At 47.9% G+C, this 17,860-nt stretch overlaps 1 protein-coding gene across 2 annotated transcripts in view; it reads right to left on the reverse strand.

The window, feature by feature from the left end:
• Window positions 1–13,080: 13,080 nt before the first annotated feature.
• The window catches only part of SWAP70 (switching B cell complex subunit SWAP70), an 87,367-nt gene continuing 82,587 nt past the window's right edge, over window positions 13,081–17,860 (reverse strand). For both annotated transcript variants that reach the window (XM_055282442.2, XM_055282444.2), the window contains 2 exons: window positions 16,870–16,966; window positions 13,081–16,181 (listed from right to left, as the gene is read on the reverse strand). In XM_055282442.2, the coding sequence (XP_055138417.1) occupies window positions 16,075–16,181; window positions 16,870–16,966 (204 nt within the window). In that variant the 3' untranslated portion in view covers window positions 13,081–16,074. The remainder of the gene's footprint in view (window positions 16,182–16,869; window positions 16,967–17,860) is intronic.

Raw genomic sequence — 17,860 nt, forward strand, 5'->3', positions numbered from 1 at the left:
ACATGAAGTTAGGCTTATTTATCCTACAGCTCCCACAGCTGCAATGGTCTTTTTGCATCTCCTCTGCAGTCCCTGGCCTCATCCAAGCCTAAGAGTTGAACAACAGATGCCTGGTCCCTATGGAAAGCCCCCAACTCTGGCCTCAGCAGATCCACCTCCTCACTCCCCACAGATCCCCTGAGGTTCAGTGCAGCCCCAGCCAGAAGAATGTGAACCATTCCCGGCATCTCCTCCCCTGTGGCCAGCCCAGAGAGGGGCTGGAGCCTCTGGGCCCTTCTGACAGGAAATTAGCTGGGCCTGGCCTTCCCCACTACCAGCTGCTCTGCTGACCCTGGCCTTCCCCACTACCAGCTGCTCTGCTGACCCTGACCCTGTGTTTTCTGAAACTTGATACTGCAAATTTCAAAGCCTCTTCTCCATTCCCTGGAGGCCTGGCTGAGCTGTGTGTCTAGTGGGGCCTCCACCCTACGTGTGGGCCTGCCTTCCTGTCCTGGAAAGGGCCCTGGCTGAGAGTGGGGCAGGGAAGCCTGAGGCCCAGCCCCTGCCGTGACCCTGAGCAGGGCCTACCCCCAGGCGATTCATCTCCCCATCTCTGAGCTGCCAGACGGAACCCACGTGCAGAGTGGCTGCAACATGGAGAATGGGTTGGAGGGACCCAAGAGGAGCAGTGGAGAGACCACTTCAGAGGCAACTGCGATGGTTCAGGGAAGAGATGGTTTGGACTAGGATGGGACGGTGAAGATGACAAAAACTGTAGACTCAAGAGATATTTAGGAAAACGGACAGATACTGGTGATGGTTTGGCCATGAAGGCTGAGGGACACAGGTGTCAAAGGGCCTGCTAGGTTTCTGAGTTACCCAGATGAATGGATGGTGGTATCTTTCCCTGAGATGGTGAACACCAAAGGATGACCAGGGTTGGGTTGAGGAGGGGAAAATATCCTGTTTGGCCTTAGTTAGAGGCTGAGGTGCCTTTGAGATGTCCCAGTGAAGAGGCTGAGCACTTGGATATCCAGAGAAGAATAAGCTGAAGACACTTATTTGGGAGGGAGAAAAGTAGACAGTAGCTTGAGGACATGGATAAAACTGCCAAGAAGGAAGAGTATTAAGTAAGAAAAGAGCCCAGCCTGTGCCTTAAGGACACTAATGTTCAATGGCCAGGTAAAGGAGGATAAACCTGGAATAGAGGGTGAACAGAGAAAGAGCATTGTTGTGCCTTGCAATGAATGGAGAAGAGTGTTTCAAGAAGCAAGAGAATGTTTGGATGCTGCTGGAAAATCTAAAAGGAGAATGAAAAACGCACTTTGGATTTAGTCCTGAAGGTCACCTCACCAGTGATTTTAGGGAGTGCTGTTTCGGTGAAGTGAGGCAGGTAGAGGCCAGGCTGTCATGGACAGGAGGCATGTGAGGTGTGAGGAAAGAGACAGCGCTCTGGAGACGTTTGACTGTGGTTGAGAGGAGGGTGGGGCAGTAGCTGCAGGAAGACATGGAGTCAAAGAAGGAGGCTTTTGTTGTTTTTTAAGGTAAGTGAGATTCAAGCATGTTTAAATGTTGATAAGCAGAATCTTGTTCAGATGAGAGGTTGACAATGCCTGAGAAAACAGGGACAACAAACATAAAAGTGTTTTTGACAAATCAGGAGGGCTTGCCAGGGCCCCTCAGCAGGGTAGGGCTCACAGGGAACATCTCCAATCCTTTGAAGCTGGCTCCTGGGCACTAGGCTGGCTGTGGCACTGCCTCTGAGTGCTCTATATGCCCCACAGCCAAGGCCAGCGCCCTTGGATGGCCAAGTACCTATACCTTATGGATCTTATTCAACCCTAGTTGAGGATGGCAGGGGTTAGAGATGACTGGACAGACCATGGTGGGCCATGATGTCCTAAACAAGGGTGCTACATCCCTGGGAGAAGGGCCATGGGCCTCTAGGCCTATTGTGGACATTAAGCCTATTGCCAGTGACAGGATGCCTGGAGCCCTGCTGGATGACATCCCTAGTCCAGGGTCCCCAGATTACTCCATTCCAGCTTGGCAAGGCCATTTTGGCTCTACTGGCATGGGATACTTCCAGGCACACCACAGGGCAGTGGTTCTCAGAGGACGGCCTCTAGACTAGGAGTATCAGCATTACCTAGAAACTTGTTGGAAATGCAAACTCTGAGGCCCCACCACAGATCTATCAAATCAAAAACTCTGGCGGTAGAGTCCAGCAGTCTGTGTGTAACAAAGTTTTCAAGTGACTTTGAGGCACCACTTCTATAAGGTATCAAGCTGTTCATCCCTCCATTTGCTGTCCATCCAGTAACCTAAAATTCACACATCCACCAATCTAAACAGCCATCATCCAACTGTCCATTTCTCAATGTAATTCAACCATCTGTCTAAGTCAGTCTGAGCTGCTATAACAGGACATCCATAGACTGGGTGGCTTATAATCAACAGAAATGTATTTCTTGCCATTCTGAAGGTTGGAAAGTCCAAGATCAAGGCACTAGCAGATCTGGTGTCTGGTGAGGGTCTGCTTCCTGGCTCACAGAGAACTAGCTATCAACAATCCATGTTCACATTCTGTCCAGCCACCTGTGCCTATCTATCTAATCTGATGTAATTTAGTCTATCATCAGCCTAAATGACTATTCCTAAACATTCCTTTATTTATGTTACATACATCTACTCACTACCCTCACAACTCATTTATAATACAAAAGAATATCTAAGCTCTGGTACCCACCACACCCACCTCCCCTTTCTAAGGAAAATGGACACAAACATTTCTTTCTGCTTAAAGTTTCAGGATCATATCATGTGTGTTAAGTGAAATCAGTTCTATTTCTCTGGGCAGCAACCCTGACTGGACAAGGGGCAGGTTCATGGGGTTCCTCAACTAAAGGCAACTGTGTTTGTATGTGTATAATCTTAATATATATACACACACACATATATAGTAGCTTATGTATTACATACAGATATGATATATTCTATAGATATAGATCTGTCACACATATGTGTACGTATATAACTTCAACAGCTTGCCATAAAACTCTGCCCAAATGAGGCTGTCTGTACTGGATGGTGACAGACTTAGCCAGTCATAAACATTCTCTTACTTCATTCTCTTCCTTGGAGAGTATGAATGTTTGGTATCACTGAGAAGTCAGGTCACTTCAAGCTCCAGTTCTATCCTAACAATGGTAAGCTATGTTCCAGTTTTCAATTAAGCCTGCTGAATATATCTGCCTTGAAAGAGTGGGATTTAGAGTGGCCTTACAGCTCAGACAGAAACAACTTTGCTGCTGGGTATGACTCTCAACCCTGCATTTAGCCCTCATTATCCAAGACAAATGTCAAGCTGCCTCTGCTGGAGGATGGAGCTAGACGGCCACACTATACCACATATCCTCCTTGTCCACAGCTGATTTGAGCAGGGCCACCTCACCAGAGGGAGGTCGCACCCATTTCCCATCCATCAGCAAATCCTGATTACCTTCAAAATACATCCTAAACTGGACCACTTATCACTGCCCTCACCACTGCCACCCTGGTCCAAGCCACAAACATCTCTCACCTGGATTTCTGCAGTTGACTCCTAAGTGGTCTCCCTGTTTGCCTCCCTTTCCCACCTTGTCCCTTTCAGTCTATTCTCATCACGGTAGCCAGAGAGGTCCTTTTTAAAATCTAAGATCATGTCATTTCTCTGTTGAATATCCTCTAATGCCTCCCCTCCTTCTTGGAGTAAAAGTCTAAGTCCTCACAATGGCTTGTAACACACTTCATGATCTGTCCTCTGCTACCCGTCTGACCTCATCTTCCACCATCCTCCCCATGTTCACACAACATCAGCCACACCAGCCTCACTGATGTTCCTCACACAGTGCCACAGAGTTCCCACCTCAGGATCACTGCACTTGCCATGCCCTCTTCCTAGAACATTCTTCCCCCAGATATCTTCACAGCTCACCCCCTCAATTTCTTCAGATTTCTGCTCAAATATGACCACATCAGGGACACCCCCTCTGAGTATCCTATATGCAGCAGAAACCCAACCCCTCCCCAAACTGCTCCCTGCTTTATTTTTTCCATAGCATTTAACGTCAGCACACATATAACTGCCTACTGTCTCTCTCTCCTCATTAGAAAGTATGCTTCATAAATGCAGCATCTTTGTTTTGCTTGCTATTTTTCAACACGTAGGAGCTTTGTTGAGGTACAAACAGTCACATAAATAAGCACTTGGTAAAAACTTGTGGAAGGAATGAGTAAGAGTGGCTGAAAGTAGACCATAAGCAAGAACATCGAGCAGAGGGAGCCTGCTGAGACAGGAATGAGTACAGAGAAATGCGAGAAAGAGAGGAACCTTGAGGTCCTCTGGAGACGGAGAGAAGAGCCACCGTTTCTGACTTTCCAGTTCCAATCTTCACGAGGCCTGAACGTCAGTGCTCTCTGCAAGGTTGTCCACTGTATTCTCACAACTGTGCCCCTCATTCTTGAAAACATTTGGAGTTTTCTTTGTTCCTTGCAACAAAAACAACCTTGACTTGAGCAGTATCCTTCCAACCATCCATCCACCCATCTCTCCATCCCCACATGCCCTCCTAATCATTTATACTTCCTTTTTTTTTTTTTTTTTTTTTTTTTTTTGAAACAGAGTTTCACTCTTGTTGCCCAGGCTGGAGTACAATGGTGCAATCTCAGCTCACTGCAAACTCCGTCTCCTGGGTTCAAGCGATTCTCCTGCCTCAGCCTCCTGAGTAAGTGGGATTACAGGCATGCACCACCACACCTGGCTAATTTTGTATTTTTAGTAGAGATGGGGTTTCACCATGTTGGTCAGGCTGGTCTCAAACTCCTGACCTCAGGTGATCAGCCTGCCTCGGCCTCCCAAAGTGCTGGGATTACAGGCATGAGCCAACGTGCCTGGCTGATCATTTATACTTCTAATCATCTGTCTACAGATCAGTCCACTAGTCCATTCATCCCTATAAGCATCCATTATCCTAGAGTCCACCCATCACCCACTGATCCATATAACCAACAACTATCCATCCACATGTTACCCTTTCATAACCTCCAGGTAGTGTGGAGTCAGGTCATGAAGGATCTCATCACAGGGCTAAGGCCACCCAACTTTAATGCTGAAAAGTGGGAAGCTATAGAAGGATTTTGAACAGGAAAGTTATATAGTTGGACCTGTATTTTAGAAAAAATAACTCTGAGAGCTATGAGCAAGATAGATAGGTCTTACTGTCTAAAGGCAGGAAGACCAGTTGGGGTAATATTAAAATATTCCAGATGATGAATTAGGGCAGAGACACAGGGGCTTCAGAAAAGAAGATTCAGGGGAGAGACAGAAAAGCAGCTCTGGGAACAAGCCCAAGCCAGAAGGGCAGGTCTAGACGGAAAACTGTTTAATAGGGGGCCTCAGTTTTGCAATCACCAGCTCAGCCCAGGCACACTGTATTTGCCCCAGATCTCAAGTGGGACCAGGCCTCCTGCACATTCTGCACATTTGGGGCGGTTCCCAAGAAGCCCAATCCAGAACCAGTCCTCTCTGGGCCCTTCAGCAGAGCACTCTGTCCTGCATCTCAAGTCTCTGAGTAAGTGATATTTCCAGAGTACACATGCCCCCACCAACTCATCTCACAGCTCAGCCTTGGCTACAGAAAGCCAGGGCCTCTTCTCTGTTAATTTTCTTCAACTCCTCAGAGGTTGGGCCTCCGGCCCAGTGAAGTCAGGGTCTGGGAGGCAGTCCTGGCTCCCTGCCCGCCCACAGAGGCTATATTTGGAGCAAGACAACTCCCTCTGGACACAGAGCTTGGGACCCACCCTGCAGGGCTGCCCCAGCCAATTTTACTGAGTATCCACGCATTGTGGTTGTCACTCACGTTTTCACTTGTTAGTTCATTCGTTTACTCATTTATTCATTCCACAAACATTTATTGATCTGCTGGTATGATGCAGCAGATACAACAGGACGTGTGGTGGGCACATATCTGTATATGTGTGTATATGGGTATCTCTAAGCAGGGATGGCAGAACATACTCTGGGTGCCCTCCCTCAGGGTTCAGTGGTGATGATGACTCACACTCAGGTGTATATGGCATCTGTGGGGACCTGTGTGCAAGTGCATGCAGGCACGTGCTCTCTGAGGAGGTAGCTATGACTCAGTGGCACGCGGCACCTGTGGGTACCTGTGTGGATATGTGTCTGAGTGCAGGCATGAGCATAGGCGCTTGCTCCCCAGAGGGTGGAGGAAGTGGTTGTGACTCAGCTGCACGTGGTGACTGGGAGCCTACAGGCCAGCTGTGACTTTATGGCTTTGCTTATTTGCCAAGCCAAACAGTTAGTGTTGGGCGTAAATATTCTATCAGAGTGTGCATAGAATAAGTCCTGAGCCACGGACCTCCAGCAGGCAGGAGAGACTCAGTAGTCTTGGCCCAGCAGCATCTGTCCCCCGCCTGCCCCCTCCACTGTAGGTATACAGGTCCTACCCTCCCTCCCTCGCCCTCTCCACTCCTGCCTCCTGGAGACTCAGCGAGCTCGTCCCTCATTGACTCTACATCACCCCTTACCCACCGGTCCCAGGTGCACACACGAGACCAGGCCCAGAGGTACAGTGCTGTGGCCTTCAAGCTGTCAGCCCAATCCATTTTTCTACCATACCAAAAACCCCTTCTTTTTCAGCCCTCATGACCGCTTCTTCCTTCAACATCCCAGCCCGCTCGGCAAGCCCGCTCCAGGGCCCACTTCCCATCTCGGCGGCAGCAGACCCGCTGCCTCCCCATCGGCGCGGCCCCATCTTCACCTCTGAGCTCCTTGCCCCTCTCCCTGGCTGTCTCTGTCCTTATCTGTCCCAAGTCTATCTTTGTCTCTTCTCGAGCCGGGCTGTCTGCAGCAGAGGCTTCACCAGAGTGGAGGTGCTGACAGAGTGGGGGAGGACACTCTGTGTCCCTTCTTGAGCCTTATCGGGAAAACTTAAGTCACCGCTCAGGGCTCAGACTGGAATTTCGCCCTAGATGACCTTGCTGGGTCTGCTGGGGCCTCCGCAGAGACAGCCAGGGTCAAACGAGTCAGGAAACAGGCCCCTGCTTGTGGGCCGCCTGCCCGCCCTCACCCCAACCAGGCCGCCTGCAGCGCCCTCCGTGGGAGACGCCGGGGAGGGGAGAGAAGGGAGGAGACAGGAGGGGCGGCCCCGTCTTGGGCACTCACAGGGACCGGCGGGAGGCCGTGTGGGGCTGGAATTGTGACCACGGATGCCGCAAGGCCACAAGGCCCTCTTCGGGGTCCCGGCCGGAAATCCTCAGGGGCCCGAGGAGGAGCCGGGGCTGCCACCCGACCACCTCCCCGCGGGCCGCAGGCAGGCGGCGTGCCGTACCCGCCAGGAACGCGGGAAGAGGCCATCGAGTCTGGACACCTGGGCTTCGTCCCAGAGCCGTCACTGCTGTGTCCCCTTGGGCAACTGCCTAGCTCCCTGAGCCTCACTTTTCACACCTGGAACATAGGAAAATTGCGCCCACCTTCTGGGTCGTGGCAGATAAAATGAGTTCACGTCAGGGCTGGCTCTCAGGAGGCGCTCAGTGCCCGTGGCTTTCCTCCCCAGTGGACAGAACCCCGGGGCAGCTCCCCGCGCTCTGGCGTCCAGAGCGGAGCGGCCCGGAGCGCAGCGACCACCGCCCACCGGACCCGACCCTAGTCGGCCCCGCGCGCCCGGGTCGGGGCGGGAACCTGCGGGCGTGGCGCACGCCTGCCACCTGGCGGCGAAGCCCCCAGGCCGCCCGTCCCGCCCACGGCCGCGCGCGTGCGCAGGCCTGCACCACCCAGTCACCCCCACCACGCCGCGCCCCGCCTCCCTCGCCCAGGGACCCCCTAGGCCACGCCACGCCCCTCCACCCGCTCAGGGAACCCCCTTGGCCATGCAGACCTGCGCCACAAGGTCGTTTCCTGCCCTCCTTCCCCCGAAAGCGTATGCATTTCGTTACCCCTGGAACTGGGGTCATTTCAGGACCTCCCAAGGAGGGCCAGGATGGTGGTACTGGCCTTAAGGGGACGCGGGCTCAGGTTGGCAGTTGAAACCGTGTTCCTGTTTCAGACAAACCTAAATGTAGGCCTGGAAGGCTGTGCACTGAAATCCTAGTATTAGGTTGGTGCAAAATTAATTGCGGTTTTTGCCATTGTAGGTTGTCTGCAGAGTGAGATTATGGCGAAGCATTTTATTCTTTTTACAAACCTGCTCTTTCTCAGTTTTCCACATTGGGTATGTATTGGTGATAAGGAAAAAAAAACTACAAAAGATATTTTTTGAAAAAAAAAATCACATGGAGAGAAAAGGGGACAAATTGGCCTATCAAGGGGGTTTCCGGAAGTTAACTTTCTAGTATCTCTGTTTGCATGTAGACCCCCAGGGTGCCCTGGGAGAAATGGAGAAATGGAGAAATGAAGCCCAGGACTTGAGGCACTGGGATGGATGGTCCATCTTTCACATGTGCTGGGATTAACTTCCTTTAAGGAAAAAGGAAGGCAAAAGAGTTCCCAGCCTTAGGGTAGGGTGGGGCAGAGGCTCCAAATAAACCAGAAACTCTTGAGTTGAGGTGGTCAGTCACTGCCGTCTGGTTCAAGCTCTGACTGGACTCAAGGGGACCAGATCCAGGATATATTTGAGAACAAGGAATTTATTTCAGAAAGGGGCCACTCAAAAGCCAGCATTTACTAAGAGCCTGCTTGGTACAGGGTGCTGGAACTACCACAATGAGGCTGCCCCTGCCCTTAAGGAGTTCTGGGCTGACTTTTGGGAAAGTTCATCAGCGGTGACCGGTAGTGAGTGAGGCAGATCAGCAGGAACATTACAAGCCGCAGGAACCGTCAGCTGCTGATAGAGGCCCTGGGAGGTAGAGTGGAGAACAGCTCTGGGCACCACAGCTAATGGCCACCAAGGGAGCGACAGGACCCTTGAAGGGAGAGCAGAGGCTGGACGTCCTTGGGGTCTACTGGGAGGTGGCAGTCACAGGCCCTTGGGTCCTCTCCACAGCCTTGCTGGAACCTTCCAGAGAGCAGGTGTGACTGGGGAAGTGTGTTGCTCGGCTGTCGCCCTCACCTGGGACCTCCTCTGTTCACTCATCCATTCACAGACTTGCCAGCTACCTGCCTTTGCAGGACACCTCAGAAGTTACAGACCTGCCTGTGGAAATGCAGAGAGCACCTGAGGTATTTCCCAGACTCTCCAGTAGTAGCCTTGAATGGCTGACCAACTGCAGTTACCTGCCAGATCTTCTCAGAACCGGCCAGCCCATCAGCAACATGCCCATTAAGTGGCCTGACCCAGCCCAGATGGAAAACTCCCCTCCACGTGACTTTCTAAAGAACATGCATGAAGACAAAACACCAGGTGCCTCAGGCATGACACCCTGAGGACACATCACCTGTACAGTATCCTAACCCACCCAAGACGACACAGTAAGGTAAAACCACAGTAGAGCCCAGGCCTGTTTGACTCTGAAGTCCAGGCTCCTTTCCAACTTAGTGCCCTAAAGGCCTGACTGGGGTGGGGGTAGGGAGGAAGATTCAAGCACTGATGTTTGTAGCCCAGGCTGAGAGGGCAATAGCTCTAGAAAAAAAGCCATTCACTGCTTTAACCATCTTCCAGATAACTGCAGTGAGGTGTACAGGGCCATGGGGCTCTGGGATGAAGTCTTCCACCTCTACACCTTGTAAGCAAGGATTCCAGACACACCCTCCAAATGGGAATGGAGACACACGTTTGGCAGAGTTGGACAGTGATGCTGCTCTCTTATCAGCCTGGACTTCGAGGGGAGTGGAAAACTGATGAGTGTGGAGGTGCAGCAGTCCTGGTATCCCCTGAAACCAGCCTGTGAGAGGACAGTCTTCCCTGGGGAGCTACTCAGGATGGTCCTGGTCCATGCATCAGGAAGAAAAGGGAACCTGAGAGCAGAGGGAAAATGCAGAAAGTGGGGCAGGGAAACTGCTCCCTGAAACCCCCATGGGCTGCTGGTCCCAGCAGAAAGTGTTGCCGGAGGGGGAGAGGCAGGGTGAAATGGGACAGGAAACGAGGACTTCCAATGAGGAGGAGGAGGGGGCAGTGGGCTGCGGGTCTTGGGGACTGAACAGAATGGGGTTTGCTAGGCAGAGCTTTCCTCTACCCACTCCTAAAGTCCTGCTGGACCTCAGCTGGCCCCTGTGAACTGCTGTTGAGGGGGATATAAACACAAAGGCCTGCATTCCTGTGGATGCACAACCCTAAGAGACCGTGGACTGCGTCTGTGTGGTGAAAACAGGAAAAGGAGGCTGAGCGTAGCCCTGCTTGGAATTTAGCCTCCACCACAGATGTATCCACTACCCAGGACCAAAGACTCGGCAGCCTCAGAAGACTCAATGGAAGCTGAGCACAGGACTAGAAAGGGTCAGGGCCCTCCTCCGTATGTAGGGGTGGCACATGGCGACTGGCTGGGTGATGGGGCACTGAGAAATTAAATGTTTGACATAAAAATGTAATCAGGACCCGAAAGGAGGTGGGTGGTGTAATGAACAGCATCCTAGAAGTCCGGTACAGATTTCACATGTCAACTTCTAGTTCCTTCTCTGCAAATTGAAAGGTGAGGTCAGGTGCAGTGGCTCACGCCTGTAATCCCAGCACTTAGGGAGGCCGAGGAGGGCGTATCATTGAGGTCAGGTGTTCGAGACCAGCCTAGCCAACATGGTGAAACCTCTGTCTACTAAAAAATAAAAAATTAGCTGGGTGTGCTGGCACACGCCTGTCGTCCCAGCTACTTGGGAGGCTGAGGCAGAAGAATCCTTTGAACCTGGGAGGCAGAGGCTGCAGTGAGCTGAGATCACGCCACTGCACTCTAGCCTGGGTATCAGAGCGAGACTTCTTAAAAGAAAAAAAAAAAAAAGTTTAAAGGTGAGCCAGTTCAGGCATTCTAGCAGCACTGCAGTTACAGACAGTAAACTGCACAAATCCTGGGTGTAAAGTTGTTTTTTCCTATGTAACCACCACCCATTTACAGCATCCCAGAAAGTTCAGATGTGTCCCTTCCCAGTTTACAGCCACCCGCCTCCCACCCTCACTTCTAAATCCGATTAGCAGTGTGTCTTGGAAATTAATATACATGGAATCATATAGTATGTGCTCTTTTGTGTTTGGCTTCTTTGCTCAACAAGATGTCCATGAGATTCAGCCGGGTTGTTGCCTCGCTCTGTAATATGTTAATTTAGGTGTACTATCCATTGTCTGGATATACAATTGCCTATTCTCTACTGGTGGATATTTGGATGTCTCTGGTTTGGGGCCATTATAATAAAACTGTTGTGAATCTTCTTATACAAGTTTTTTGGTGGACATCAGCCTCATTTCTCTGAAATGAGTGGAAACTGCTGGGCCAGAGGGTAGCTTTTTTTTTTTTTAGCTTTAGTGGATATTGCCAAGTAGGAAGTAGGGAGGTGATTATTACAGTCTCTAATATATAAAAAAGGAGTAGAGGGGCAAAGCGAGGAAAGAAATAGAGATTCCATAAATTATTCCCAAAACTGATCCTTTAACAAATCTGGAGCACCTCCTCTGCACTGTAAAAGCTGAGGAGTGCCTCTTACCACGCTTTCATATATCTTGACCTTATTCACCTGATCCTCGCCCGACTAGGGCAGCTGTGCCTTGCTGGAACTACCCAGAAGGTTGCAATTAAGGCTTGGCCAGTTAGAACAAGCACAAGCGCTGTGCAGGACACATCACCACCTGAGTGGCAAATCTGCAAATTCATTCCTCACAAGCTGCTAAATGGTGCTGACAGACCCACCCTGTGTTTCAGCACCTGGAAAGAAATCAGGGTTAAGGCAGCTTTTACACTTCACGCCTCAGCAACTTGGATCAGTCTTTAAAATATATCCAAAGCAACCCCCTCCAGAGGCTCTGGGTGTGTCAGAGGTCCCTGCCCTCTGCTCTCTGCCAGCTCACATAGAAACAGGCATTCTCCCTTCCAGGTGCTCCTCATTTGCACCGAAGAGGTCAGTCAACTCCTAGGACATCTGAAAGGGGAACCCTGACACCAAGGGTTATATTGTGTTCTGGATAACAGAACTTGCCTTTCTGTAGAGCAGGTTTTCTCAACCTTGCCACTACTGACATTTTAGTCCAGATAATTCTGTTAATGGGGGCTGTCCTGGGCATTGTAAGATGTTTTGCAGCATCCCTGGCCTCTACCTACTCGATGCCAGCAACACTCCCTCCAGTTGTGACAGCCAAAAATGTCTCCAGACATTGCCAAATGTCCCCTGGAGGGCAAAATCACCACCAGTTGAGAACCACTGTGATAGAGAAAGAACAGTTTTCTTTTTTTTTTTGAGACGGAGTCTCGCTCCGTCGCCCAGGCTGGAGTGCAGTGGCACGATCTTGGCTCACTGCAAGCTCTGCCTCCCGGGTTCACGCCATTCTCCTGCCTCAGTCTCTCGAGTAGCTGGGACTACAGGTGCCTGCCACCACGCCTGGCTAATTTTTTTGTATTTTTAGTGGAGACAGGGTTTCACCGTGTTAGCCAGGATGGTCTCGATCTCCTGACCTCGTGATCTGCCCGCCTCAGAAAGCACAGTTTTTAAACACACCAACCAGTGTCCTCTCCCTCCCTCCAAGAGGGAAAGATCAGCTTTCCAATATACAATCAAACTGGACTGAGTGGGCCCACTTAGTCCACAACAGGCATTTTATCTTGGCAACAATGTAAACCACAACAAACAAACAAAAAGCCACACGGTTTACTCTGGTGAAAGAAAAACTGAAAGGCATAAAAAGAAAACTAAGGAAAACAGAGGTAAGAAAATCTGAAGGTAACAGCAACAATGAATGAGAAATCATCTTTGTAAGTTCCCGTTTGTGAGCTGACACATCAGCCATGGCTTGCCCACATTCGTGACTCAAACACCAAACATGAGGCCATAGCTAACTTCCTGGGGTCTAAACTCCAAACCCAGTGTTTTCAGGAAATGTCCCTAAACCAAAGTCCATCTCATTATATGAAAATACACATAGATACACCCAACTTTATCCCCCACTGTTTTATTAAATCAGACAGTTTAAAATGTATGTTCTGGTATTTTTAATTTTCTTACTGGGTCCTTTTTACTTAAAAAAAATACAAAACATTTTTTAATATATCTTAGAAAAATTAGCAAAAAATTGAGAAAATTGAGCATATTACATTGTACAATGTTTTCACACGAATGTTTTAAAATCATAAATATTTGGTTTCCTCTCAACATAGCACATCACAAAAATACATTTCAAAAACTTTTTTCATGTATAATTCCTGTAAATGATCATATCCCTACTTATTAAGGAAAATACCTGATGACAAGCACTCAAACACTCTTGAAATTTTCTGTACAGTAATTACAAAAGTAAAACCAAGAGTTCTGTTGGCCCTTTGACAGGTGAAACCATTTTAAATATTAGGAAGAATTCACTTAGTATCAAAATATAATTCCAAATGGGATATACTTAGTTCATTTCTGTGCTATCTTTGATTCACAAGTATCTATCTTAGCCAAAGCACTGTTTAAAAGGATTTTGCCTCCTAGACATAGTGCCACTGAAAACCAAGATGTAAATTGGTAACACTATGCATTAAACAGAAAGCTTCTGCACAACCACATATATAACTGCTTAATCATATCAAGGTCCACATGTGACCAGAAAGCAGGCAGTCCTTAGGTGGATGGCCAGGGTCCAGGCAGTGTGAGGTCTTCAAGAACCCAGGGCTAGAGCAGCTAAGCCCCAGGTCATGTTATCAGCCACAGCTGTGGAATAAGCCAGGTTTAAGGAAGGGCACTCTGCAAAAGTGCAGGGCCTATTTCACAACTTCTAGAAGTAGAAATTCACATATTCCATCATGATCCTCCCCACCATGCAGAGACTATTTGACTCCCAAGGCCACACTGTTTTCATCCATAGATTTCACATAGGTGATTAGGTTCTTTGTAGAATACTTTTTCCTCATTCTGGAATGAGGAATACTGGAGTCTTCTGGTGTAATGTGCAATCAAACCACAGGAAAGGTTCCATTCCTTACCTATGTCTCATTGGTCTAATACACCTGCCAGCTACTGAATAAAATGATAATACTGATAAATGGCTGGGCAGAAATCCAACAACCAAATCAGCTGTCAAATTTCAAAGGCACATGATACAAAAATATTTTAGACAATAAACTTTATAAAGGCAACTATAAGAAATCATTAAATAAAGTTACATTTTTATTAAACAGCCAAAAATCTTAAGACAAATACCTACAGACCATTTCTTCATTGGCAAATATTTTCCAGTCATAAAAGGTGATAATTTATGGGATTATATTCCAGTTTCCTCTCATGTAAATAAATACATACACTGAACCTCTAATACCACTCTCTCTAGATGTATACATCTATTTGGAATTGCTTTCTTAGTATGCACCAGCAAGCACTAGCACAAGAACACCCGAGGTTCTCTGTCCTCATTTAATACCTGTAGAGAGAAAAGAACTTTATTCTACTGAATTCTGCCCTTTTTTGCAACAACTGAATTATCCCCATATTTATTTACAATTTTAAGCTTGATTGCTGTCCACGGAGTTACTGTTGCTTCTCAATTATAACTAGTGTTAGAAGGCTTGATTTCATAAATGTTCTTTTTAATCCAAAGATAGATCATATATGAAAACCTTCCTTAATACTCCTTTCAAATCAGATGCATATAAACTATGATCCCAATTTCCCTGTTAGACTTATTTCTATTGGATATTTCCTCCGTTGTCACCATAGAGGAAGGGAAAAAAAAGCTGCCCACCTAACAAAGGCTAACATAATGGTAGGCTAATATATTGACATGGTATCATCTTTATGATGTTTTGAATCTAACTAGCAGACATACAGTCAACTTCCTGTTGGCCATGTGCATCTAATCTGCTTTCTTAATTATCCAAATAATTTTTATTTCAAATTAGCTTCTTTCTACTACTCAGTATAATCCTCTCGCAGCCTGGCATATACTTGGTAGCACATCATTCACTAGAGAGAGTACGAGAGAAAATCAAGTTGACAATATGGGGCAAAGGGGTAGTCTCCTTTAAGGTGAGGGGAAAGGAGATGGGAATGCAACAAGCCAAGTGTGTGAGGGTTAGGGAAAGAAATATCTTAGTAGAAACTAGAAAACCTCTACTAACAGGATCACATTCCAAAAGGGCAACCGGAAATGGCAGTGACTCCGTGACTTCTCTGTCAGAGCACCAATGGTCAAAGGCATTCCATGTCAACTGTCAGGAAATGGAAAGCAAACTGGCCAATCTAGTTTAACAGCACATACTCGGAGAAGGAAACACACTGCCAAAGGAAAGAGCTGACATCCAGTCCACAGAGGTTCTGAGTACCCAGTGGCAGTGAGCCCCTCCAAACTCTGCAGAGCTGACTGTGCTGTCTGCACTCTGCCTCATTTGGGGAAGAATCTGAGAGAGCTAAAAGACAAATTTCAGAAGGTGATATGTTCAAAGAAAGAGTAAATAAACAGCTTGACAATGTTGACTTTTTTTTTTCTTTTCAGGCAGCCCTTGTTTGCAGGAAGATAAATAAGAAGGCTTCCTTAGGATATTGATCCACTTAGAGAGGCACAGAAGGAAGAAGAGTTGAAAGCAGCAAAGCTGTTTTTTTTTGTTTTGTTTTGTTTTGTTTTTGAGATGGAGTTTCACTCTGTTGCCCAAGCTGGAGTACAATGGCACGATCTCAGCTCACTGCAACCTCTGTCTCCCACATTCAAGTGATTCTCCTGCCTCAGCCTCCCAAGTAGCTGGGATTACAGGCACCCGCCACCACGCTCAGCTAATTTTTTTTTTGTATTTTTAGTAGAGACGGGGTTTCACCAGGTTGGCCAGTCTGGTCTTGAACTCCTGACCTCAGGTGATCCACCCGCCTCGGCCTCCCAAATTGCTGGGATTACAGGCGTGAGCCACCGCGCCCAGCCCCAAAAGCCGTTTCTTTTGTCTTTAGCGTAAAGCTCTCCTGCCATGCAGTATCTACATAACTGATGTGACTGCCAGCAAGCTCAGTCACTCCGTGGTCTTTTTCTCTTTCCAGTTCTTCTCTCTCTCTTCAAGTTCTGCCTCAGTGAAAGCTGCAGGTCCCCAGTTAGTGATCAGGTGAGGGTTCTTTGAACCTAAGAGACAAACATGCTTTAAATACAGGAAGTATATTCTTCAGGGTACCCCATCATTTTTCTACAGACAAAATAGTAACTTTCCTACTTTATTTCTTCTTTGAGGAACATCCATAAATATCATACCAGCTAAAACAATTAGAAGATGTACACCAAGGGGATTAACTGGGCCCTCTTACCTATTAGGGGATAAGGTTTTCAAGAGAAATTTATCCCAAACAGCTTGTTTTTTTTACATTTGGGCTAAAAAAGTTTCTTTAGTATAATTCAAATACACAAGTGAAACAGAAAAATAAATATATAGGCAGGGCGTGGTGGCTCACGCCTGTAATTCCAGGACTTTGGGAGGCTGAGGTGAGCGGATCATGAGGTCAGGAGATCGAGACCATCCTGGTTAACGCAGTGAAACCCCATCTCTACTAAAAATACCAAAAATTAGCCGGGCGTGGTGGCGGGCACCTGTAGTCCCAGCTACTCGGGAGGTTGAGGCAGGAGAATGGCTTGAACCCAGGAGGCAGAGCTTGCAGTGAGCCAAGATCGTGCCACTGCACTCCATCCAGCCTGGGCGACAGAGCGAGACCTCATCTCAAAATAAATAAATAAATAAAATAAAATAAAATAAAATAAAATAAAAATAAATAAATAAAAAATAAAAATAAATATATGATTACTTCATAGAGTCTGTTACCTGGTTCTATCAGTCGAATTAATCCTTCATGATGGGCCACTTTGTCCTTCCAGCTCTTGGTCTTATTAGTTGCCATCTCCAGCTTCTTTTTAACTTCCTGAAACAAAAGTGGATTTTGGACTATGCAGACACACAGGTAGTTTAAGAACCAAATCACAACTATTGGGCCTTACTACGTATTTGTGAATTATCTCATTAAATCCTCTCAGCCCATTCTAAGAAGTGGGAACTACTATTATCCCATTGTACAGAGTGAAAACGGGTTCAGAGAAGGTCAGTAACCTGCCGAGGGTCACACAACAGGAAATGGTAGAGCCAGAATTGGAACCCAGGCTGTCTGATTCCAAAGCCTATTCTTCCACCATCTGCTTACTAATTACAATGGGTGTATGGCCCTGTGTGCCAGTTACAGTTTACTGCCTCTCTACTCCAAATCCACCCTGAACCGTCCTGCTGGTGAAACTAATTCTCCCTCACTAGCTGGCAGCATAAAGCTTTGTCAGTAGAGGGTGCTGAAGGGATACGAGGAGGGAGGGACTTTTCTTCTAGCTTCCACCCAGCGGCTTGTGTGGCACTCAGAACACCCGCAGTGCTCACCACCAGTGAGTTTTTGTAGCACCTCCCTGTGGGCAGCTTTTGCCAGTGCCCCAGAAGGTGGCCTCCCAGTGAGCTTTGCTGGCACAGCACCTCAACAAACTTTTCTGCCATCTATGCACCCTCTCCACGGAGGCCTGGATCACAGCACTGGGGTTAAGGGGCAAGGAGCAAAGAGTGCTCTTCCAGATGGGCTCCCTCCCTGGTGCTCTGCCTCAGTTTTCGAGGCAGTGGCTCCTCCCTACGTCTGCCATTCCTGCATTCTCAAAGCCTTCTTTACAACACAGTAGGTAATATCCTATGACAGTTAATAATGTTTTGTATTAAACTTTCCCTGTTCAAATTACTGTGCAGTTTCTGTCTCTGATGGATGTATAATACATCTTATCTCCCGTAA

Source organism: Symphalangus syndactylus, chromosome 6, assembly GCF_028878055.3.
Source record: "Symphalangus syndactylus isolate Jambi chromosome 6, NHGRI_mSymSyn1-v2.1_pri, whole genome shotgun sequence".
NCBI lineage: Eukaryota > Metazoa > Chordata > Mammalia > Primates > Hylobatidae > Symphalangus > Symphalangus syndactylus.